At 44.3% G+C, this 9,729-nt stretch overlaps 1 protein-coding gene across 1 annotated transcript; it reads right to left on the bottom strand.

Annotated features, from left to right (window-relative positions):
* Positions 1–4,702: 4,702 nt before the first annotated feature.
* LOC125528236 (sm-like protein LSM1B) lies at positions 4,703–7,840 on the bottom strand. Its single transcript, XM_048692732.2, has 5 exons — positions 7,559–7,840; positions 5,773–5,841; positions 5,584–5,699; positions 5,434–5,496; positions 4,703–5,007 (listed from the first exon to the last, which is right to left on the bottom strand). The coding sequence occupies exons 1-5, from the start codon at positions 7,617–7,619 to the stop codon at positions 4,930–4,932; spliced, it is 387 nt and encodes a 128-aa protein (XP_048548689.1). The 5' UTR covers positions 7,620–7,840; the 3' UTR covers positions 4,703–4,929.
* Positions 7,841–9,729: the final 1,889 nt, after the last annotated feature.

Genomic DNA, 9,729 nt, shown 5'->3' with positions numbered 1-9,729 from the left:
CGGCGCCGCCCTTCGCCAGCGTGGCCCCGCCGCCGTGGGCTTCCTCCTCCACCGCGCTTCCACTCCGGCCTCCTCTTCGGCGAGCTCCGGCGTGAGCTCCGGCCGGCGAGCTGGTGCAGCTCCGACCACCACCATCTTTGTTTCCGGCGACTTCTCCAGCGAGCACATCGGTCCGCGTGCGATCAAGATCTGGATCTGGAGATTCCACTCGGTTCACTTTTTCCTCCGAACCCTATTTTTTGGCATTTTTCATTACATCATAACTCCCTCACCGTGGCTCCAATTCGTGCGTGTAGCATATCAAAATGTTCATCTCAATGAGTACATCATTTAATATCATTGCATCATTTTCATTTGAGCTCATCTTGATGCTCGAAATGTTGTTGGAAGAGGGCTATGTGAGGATTTTGTCAGATCTGTTTCAGCAAATGCCATTTTGTCATTTTTGCCATAATTAATGTGTGCATGCTATGATCCTGAGCTCTACATGTGTTTTGTAATGTGCCATGCCATCTTTACAGGGGTGTATGCCATGTATTTTCGTGATATTTGTGGTGACTAGCACGAGCATGCAAAGTAGCGTAATCGATAATGCTGATTTCAGGGACTTAGAATTTCTCTAAGTCCTTGTCTGATTTTGTTGTTATGTCATATGTCCATGTTGTTTCCTAGTGATCCGTGCCTCTTTTGAGGATGATCAGTAAGGATGTTTTGTTAATATTGTTGTGCTATATCTATCCATGTCTTTGTTTGCAATTATGGAGCACCCTAGCTTGAGCCAATCGAGCTCTACTTTTGCTATAAAATGTTACTGGCAGATCGTTGACATGTTTAGCGATTTTGCCGAGGCTGTTGTTGTTGATCCGTGCATGCTATGTTGTTGTTCTTGCCATGTCTAGCTTCTATGTCATGTCTTCTTCATGGGTGTATGCTTAGTTTGTCATGCAATACTCTGTAGTGAGTGTATCGAGCTCGTAAACATGCCTACTTGTTAACTGTTTTACATGCTCCAGTTTTTCACTAAGTCTGAATCTGTTTATGTTTTTGCCATGTTCACATGCTTGTAATTCTATTTTCTGATCCCTTTTGGCTCAAGGTCACTAAGGTACTTTTGTTAAGTGCTTTGAGTAGCTTCATTTCATGCCTTGCTTTGCCATGTTATGTTCCTGTAGCATGTAGTTTTCATGCTCTAAAGATTGCTACCTGATGATAAATTCCAGACTTGTGTTAATTTCACTAAGTCTGAAACATGTTATCTTTTGCACTTTTGCCATGCTTGTTTGAACCTGTTATTGAGTGAATTAGCCGTAGCTCAGTGTTCATCTTTTGTTAAGCATCATGAGCGGATCCCTGTCATGTATTTTGTTGCCATGTTTGAGTGATGTAGCATATTTATCTTGTTGCATTTAGATGGTCACTTGTTGTTAATCGCAGACCGGTGCCATATTTGTTTTGCTTGCCATTTCCAAACCGTGCATCTGATTCCGGTGATCTTTATTATCGATTTCAACCGAAATCACCTCACCTTTCCAGTGGCACTCTTGGATTTCCAAGTTGAGGCCAGGTTCAATCATTACTTGTCAAATCATGCATATGCACCGCATACCGCATCCCGCATATCATACCATGTTCATGTGTTGGTTGTTTACTATGTTGTGTGCTTCTTTCCGGTGTAGCTTCTTCGGATTGGTTTCGTTAACGTCGCGTTTGTGAGGACCCGTTCGACTACGTCTGTTTGTCTTCTTCATGTACTCGTTCTTTTTCCTTGCGGGATTTCAGGCAAGATGACCATACCCTCAAAATCACTTCTATCTTTGCTTGCTAGTTGCTCGCTCTTTTGCTATGCCTATGCTGCGATACCTACCACTTGCTAATCATGCCTCCTATATTGTTGAACCAAACCTCTAACCCGCCTTTTCCTAGCAAACCGTTGTTTTGGCTATGTTACCGCTTTGCTCAGCCCCTCTTATAGCGTTGTTAGTTGTAGATGAAGATTGGAGCTTGTTCCATGTGGGAACATGGATATTTTGTTGGGATATCACAATATCTCTTATTTAATTAATGCATCTATATACTTGGTAAAGGGTGGAAGGCTCGGCCTTATGCCTGGTGTTTTGTTCCACTCTTGCCGCCCTAGTTTCCGTCATAATGGGAACCCCTTGACAGTTCTCCTTGAATAAAACTCCTCCAGCAATTCCCAACATTAGTTTTACCATTCGCCACCTAGCCTTTTCTTTCCCTTGGATAGGCCTGCCCAAGGTCATCTTTATTTTAATCCCCCGGGCCAGTGCTCCTCTGAGTGTTGGTCCAAACTAGAGCCATGTGCAGCGCCCCCTCGGGGAAACTCGAGGTTTGGTTTTAGTTGTATGGAGAGCTCATCTGAGTGTGCCCTGAGAACGAGATATGTGCAGCTCCTATCGGGATTTGTCGGCACATTCGGGCGGTGTTGCTGGACTTGTTTTACCATTGTCGAGGATGTCTTGTAACCGGGATGCCGAGTCTGATCGAAATGTCTCGGGAGAAGGAATATCCTTAGTTGATCGTGAGAGCTTGTGATGGGCTAAGTTGGGACACCCCTGCAGGGTTATGAACTTTCGAAAGTCGTACCCACGATTATGGGCAAATGGGAATTTGTTAATGTCCGGTTGTAGAAAACCTGAAGTTGATCTTAATTAAAATGCATCGACCACGTGTGTAACCGTGATGGTCTCTTCTAGGCGGGGTCCGGGAAGTGAACACGGTGTTGGAGTAATGCTTGACGTAGGTTGTTCTAGAATCACTTCTTGATCATAGTTTCTCGATCGTGCCTTGCCTTCTCTTCTCGCTCTCTTTTGCGTATGTTAGCCACCATATATGCTAGTTGCTTGCTGCAGCTCCACCTCATACCTTTTACCTTACCTATGAGCTTAAATAGTCTTGATCGCGAGGTTGTGAGATTGCTGAGTCCCCGTGACTCACAGATACTTCCAAAACCAGTTTGCAGGTGCCGATGTTACCGAGCAGGTGACGCAACCAAGCTCAAGGAGGAGCTCGATGAAGATCTTGTCCTTTGTGTTGCTTCATTCTAGTTGATCAGTAGTGGAGCCCAGTCGGGACGATCGGGGATCTGTGTAGCTTTTGGGGTAGTCTTCTTTTATTTTGGTTCCGTAGTCGGACCTTGATTGTATCTGGTTGATGTAATGCTTTATTCATGTAATTGTGTGAAGTGGCGATTGTAAGCCAACTATGTATCTCTTTCCCTTATGTATTACATGGGTTGTGTGAAGATTACCTCACTTGCGACATTGCTTTCAATGCGGTTATGCCTCTAAGTCGTGCTTCGACACGTGGGAGATATAGCCGCATCGAGGGCGTTACACTCCACAAAATAGTTCCTCATCAATCTGTTGTGGGCATCGATCCTTTCCCTCCATAATTTCTGACGACCAAAAATTGAACCATCATGCTTCTGCTTTCTATTGATGTGCATAGCTAGGATCATTGCGACATCCTCCTCTTGAAGATCATATTCTTCATCGGAAGAATCGTAGGGCGAACTCATCTACAAACTTGAATTCAAACTAAAATTTCAATCTACAAACAACATGCTCCAAATTTATCTACAAATATGAAGTTAGAAGCAATATATACCTTACAAGCGTTTTGTCGAACACCTTGTGGACGCCGAGCTGCAAACCCCCGTCGGACGTTGTTTGTCGGAGGAACGGGCGCTCGAGAGGTGACGGCGAGGAGAGAAGGCGGAGGAAGCTGCGGCGGCCATCGGAGAAGCAGGGGAAGCGGCGCGCCCACTGGGGATAGGCGAGGGAAGCGCCGACGGGTCGCCGGAGCAAATGGGGAAGCCGCGCGCGTGGATATTTCAGATCCGACGGTTGGTGGAGATTCGTGCGCCCGATTGGCTGTCCAGCGCGCGGTAGCGGGCGCTCGAAATTAACAGGGCGCAATGCAGTTTTGTTCGACGCGCTAAGCCGCTTTTAGAGCGCGCACGATTTTTGCGCATATGTTGGAGCTGTAGATTCGGTCGCATGCACACTAAATAGCCGTTTTTTCGAGCGCGCCGCTTATTTAGCGCCTCTGTTGGAGATTCTCTTACCCCGAAAAAAATACTTCTTCCGCTTCTTTTTAGTCATGTATATAAAATTTGTGTGAAATCAAACTTTGAAAAGTTTTATCAATTTTTTTAAATAAACATTTGCAATACAAAATCAATATTATTAGATGCATTATGAAATTAATTTCATACTATACAACATAGTATTGTAGGTGTTGATAACTTTTAATATAAATTCATTAAACTTTGCGTAGTTTGACTTCAGACAATTCGTACATGCAAAGTAAAAGAAACATAGAGAGTTTATGTATAATACTCCCTCACCCTGGGTTTATTGGTCACCCTTATATTGTGTCAAAGTTTAGCCATAGATTTGTCTATCAACATATAAGTTGCATCTCATAAAAATTATATTGTTGGATTTGTATTCAAAAGGAGTCTGATATTATTTTTGTAGTATATAACATATTTTGTTAGTTAAATCCGAGATCAAAATTTGGCCTAAAATAAGAGGGGGCCTAATAAACCCGCCCGCCCAAGGAAGTAATAGGGAACGGTCCCAGGTAATAATTTACGGCGCAATGCGATTCACCAAAGACGGAAAAATGCCAAGAATCCGAGCAGAGAATTGCATGGCCAAGTAACAGCTCTCAAGAAAGAGAAACAAACTGCAACAGAAGATAAGAATACAGGGCCGGTACATTGCTACTGAGGAAGAGCCCCTCGGTCCAGAGCATCATTAGGGCTGAACAACAAGTATAAGACACAGTGCAATCAGGAGCTTCCATTGCCCACAAACATAGCAAATGCCGCCATTAAAAACCAGCGGCCACAAAGGGAGCACCAACTATCAATCAACATGACTGACTAATGGATGGACGCTAATCGAAGTCTAGGAACTCCATCCTCTTCCTCATTGTGCCTTTCAGATCCCTTGCTTCCTTTTCGGCTTTCTCGGCCTGGGGAAAAGGGAGAAACACAAACGTAGTAGTATCAGTTGCAAGATCCTCTGCTTGAGCAATACCGGCAGCTACTACAAATATCAGCACAAGCAACAAGAACAGCAAACGCCTACAAAAACTCTTCTTTCTTCATTATTTGTGTCCTATGCCACTTGTTAGATACATAATGCCATTTTGCTCCAAAGGGAGATAAAACGCTTGTCATGTTTCTTGTTCAAGTCCACTTAAAGTATAGATCGCTTGAGTGTACATAAGAGTGCACAGGGGACTGCGCCAAGAGGGAAGGACCAAATGATGAGCACAATCTCACATGTGACATCTTTTCCTCGGATAATGATTTTATTAGCCTTACATCTTTAGCTACAAATCAGAAGAGAAAAAAACTAGAGCTTCAAACAAGATTCTGTGAAGTGAAGTGTGTACCGTTCTTATTTCAGCCTCTGAAACACAAGTCATGTGACTAGGGAGTTCGTCCTTCTCGCGATCCTGCTCAATGCAATACCAGATCTATAGCATTAATATGGGAGAATGGATTTGGCCATGGTCATTTCATAGTGCACAAGAGATAATTACCAGTTCTCCAATTAATACAACATTCTCTCCGCGGATCACATATAAACCAAGAGGAACATCACAATATAATTCGCCCACAATTACTCGTTCACAAGCACCCTGAAGAACAACATTTGCTGCAAAATACAACATTAAAGATTTGATGGCAGAAAAATATGCAAAGAAAAGAGGATGTAGGAAGTGGCATACCAAACTGATCGAATGAGCAGAGAGTGCCAAGCAGCTTTCGTCCATCTCGTAGTAGGACAATAAGTTTTTCTGTAATCAAGAAGAAGACGCATAAACTGTTAATATCATAATAGCATTGCCAAACAAACAGGGTGTGTCTGATGCAAAGCTAGTTATGCAAGGGAGGTACAGGCTGCAGAACAAATAGGTGTAGGTGTTTCTGTTTGTATTCTACTATTTTGTATGTCTCCGCATTTTCAATTATTTGGTCAACAGAAATATTTCTAGCTCAACAATGATGCAAAACCCAAAAACTAGGTATTCATAGACACTTCAAAAACTTCACAGATACAGTTTAGCTCCAGGGATGATTTACTTCAAATATAAAAAATTGATAAAGCGGTTGGAGCCCTGTAGCTTGCACTGTATAAGTTCCATTATTCATCACAATGTACCGACCAAATAATAAAGCAATCATGATGTTCATGAAAAAAATACTTTATATTGAATAATGCATAAGTATGAAGTGTCATGAGCACATCGCCTTAGAGAACCCATCAGAGATTCTACTGCCAAGCACATGTCAATACGGTTAGAATCTAACACGTATGTAAATACATCAAAGCCGCCAAGTAATCCAGAGAAGCTCAGGTGAACCAATTCAGCCATGCTACTGGGGATACCAAAGATGAAACCCTTTGAACAATGAACATCAAACACAGGGCTCAATATAACTACAACTAACTAACAGACCAACAGCATATACTCTATATTTAAGTTAGTAAAAGTACATAATCTGTAATCTATTACAGCACAGTTAGCAAGTGAAATTCCAGCTTTTATAGCAAGTCAAGCACAGCGAGTAGAAACTAGAAATTAAAGAATGCACTAAGGTTTCCATACATAATCAGTAACCAAAGGGGTTAATTTGTGTTGATTCATGAGACTCTGTTTAAACCACATTGTTCTTTTTCTCTCTTCTTAGGAAATACAGTTTTAGTACTAATACTTCCAACCTAATATAAAATTCAGTATGTCACATTTGAATCTCCAGACACCTAAAGGAAAATATGTCATTTTATGTTTGGAACATCATCACAAATTACTGAAATATAACATTTTCTGATCTGCTCCACCCAACCAACTAAATCTACCGCATTCAAATCATACAATAATTTGCATAGAAGTGCTCCATGGCCCCCATCAACAACCCAAATCTACACTAGTTGGGTCCAATTAATAACTTATCTTTATGCTTAGCCACCAGAATTATAGTGAAAGCTATGGGACGTTGCCAAGTGTTAACATAATCCAACAGCATGTTCAATTAATTACATAATCCAACAGCATGTTCAATTGATAGCCATAAGCAGTTCAATGTAATATTTCGAGCAATAATACAAAGTATTCCGCCACAGGCTCTTGATTCTGAAGTCTGAACTCTAGTCAGAGTAACCCTCTACCAAAAAGCTTCCAACTTTGAATGGGCCATATGAATTTTTGACACATCTACACCAATTTGGGGCTAATACACATAGAAACATGCTGCGCCAAGTTCGTCCTTAGCCTGCATAGCCCATCAAAAGGGCTCACCTTGGCACAAATTCAACAACTCTTGGCAAGAAAAACTGTCAAAAGCAAATCAGCGCAACCGACACTGGCTAAGCATCGAGGGCTAGGCAAGCCGGAACCTACGCAGTCGGATCCAAGATCCCCGTAAAAATCGACTCTTGCTCCTGACACGAACCACTGCCAGTACCGGGGAAACTAATGGGGACAAAACAAGCATCTGGGAGAGAAATCTCACTATCTAAGAAGCCGGCCAGGGAGGTGGAGAGGAGGATCTCGTCGGGCCCGGCCCAAGACATCGCGCCGAACCCAAATCCGGCGCTAGAAATAGCAGTAGATGGCCCTGATCGGCCGCTTCTTCGATTGGAGCTCTGTGGTTCGCCGTCAGGGGATAGCTTCTAGGGTTTGAGCGACTGGAGAATTTGGCGGATCGGAGCGGCGAGGAGTACTGGTTTGGTAAATTGGGGCGCTTGGAGTGAGGTTGACGCCGGGAGGAAGAAAAGGAGGTCGAACGATAAGGGGCGTGACGAGACGCTGACCAGTGGGGTCAAGGTCATGTGGGGGACCACCATGGCTCCTTGGTGTATCCTTGTGTCGACCGGACTCCGGTTTATAAAGCCCCTTTGTTTTGCCGAATTTCACAAAAATACTTCAAATTTCCAATTCAGTAGCGTTCATGATTGGAGGGAGGTGAACATTGGAGCTCGTTAGCCGTCGAGGACACAAATTACTCAACCTTGATACACAAATTTATGTTCAATTTATATGAACTACGAAATGGTATCATAATACATTACTTTCTCCCGTCCCGTGTCGCCTTCGGGACGACCCAGGCAGAACCCTAGATCGGGCGCCGACAGGTCTCTTCATGTGCCCCCTACCTCCCCTCATCATCGTGATTTTACAATCCATTTTGATGCACCGGAGTATGTGCATGTAGTTTAATTTTGAATTACGCACCTGAAATGCCTAGAAACTAAGTTAATGTATAAAAAGTCCAAACGAATCCTGAATAATTTCAATTTTTTTGATGACACACATATGGTTGCATGTTCACTGCAGATAAAAGTTCTAGCAATTTAAACACCCTCCTTTATAGCTGTGACCCCATTATGTAATTCAAATCAAGATGAAAAATCAAGTAGATCACACACAGGTTTATCACCAACCGTGTGAGATGTAGTACAAAATATCTTAGAGCACCGTCGGAGTATAGTGCGCATATGGCTTACACGAGAAGGTGTGTCGGCTACAGTCCACAATCGGCGTGTCAAGCACACCAGCTCGCTCCCCAAATATTATTTTACTGTTCAATCGTCGCCGGTGAAAGATGGGGACGTGGACCCGCGTCGTGAGGGAAACTTTGGCGGCCCACTCCGGCGACAGCGCGGCCGCAGTTGCCATGCACGTGCTAACAGGCTGCGTGAGCGCGGACGCAATCTGCGACCGTGCAGCCAAGGCAGCCCAAACAACCGTTGTTGCTTCTCATGTGGCGGCAGTGTTGGGGAACGTAGTAATTTCAAAATTTTCCTACGCACACGCAAGATCATGATGATGCATAGCAACGAGAGGGGAGAGTGTCGTCCACGTACCCTCGTAGACCGTTAAGCGGAAGCGTTATAACAACGCGGTTGATGTAGTCATACGTCTTCACGATCGACCGATCCTTAGCACCGAACGTACGACACCTCCGCGTTCAGCACACGTTCAGCTCGGTGACGTCCCGCGAACTCACGATCCAGTAGAGCTCGGGGAAGATTTTTGTCAGCATGACGGCGTGGTGACGATGTTGATGAAACTACCGTCGCAGGGCTTCGCCTAAGCACCGCTACAATATAACCGAGGTGGATTATGGTGGAGGGGGCACCGCACACGGCTAAGTGATCAACAGATCAATTGTTGTGTCTTTGGGGTGCCCCTACCCCCGTATATAAAGGGGGGAGGAGGATAGGGCCGGCCAGGGGAGAGGCGTGCCCAAGGGGGGGGCAATCCTACTCCAAGTAGGTTTGCCCCCTCCCTTTCCTATTCCAAGAAGGAGAAGGGGGAAGGAGGAGGTGGAGGTGGAGAGAAGGAAGTAGAGGGGGCCGCCGCCCCTTCCCCTTGTCCAATTCGGATTGGGGCAAGGGGGGTGCGCGCCACCTGCTGGCTGCCCTCTCTCTTCTCCACTAAGGCCCATAAGGCCCAATAGCTTCCGGGGGGGGGGTCCGGTAACCCCCGGTACTCCGGTATGTGTCTAAAACCTCCCGGAACCCTTACGATGTCTGAACTGAAGGAAATATGCCCTAGAGGCAATAATAAAGTTATTATTTATTTCCTTATTTCATGATAAATGTTTACTATTCATGCTAGAATTGTATTAACCGGAAACGTAATACATGTGTGAATACATAGACACACATAGTGTCACTA

The sequence above is a fragment of the Triticum urartu genome, chromosome 2A (assembly GCF_056163025.1).
Source record: "Triticum urartu cultivar PI428250 chromosome 2A, HENAU_Tu73, whole genome shotgun sequence".
In the NCBI taxonomy this organism is placed as follows: Eukaryota; Viridiplantae; Streptophyta; class Magnoliopsida; order Poales; family Poaceae; genus Triticum; species Triticum urartu.
This window is presented reverse-complemented; position numbering and strand designations above follow the sequence as displayed.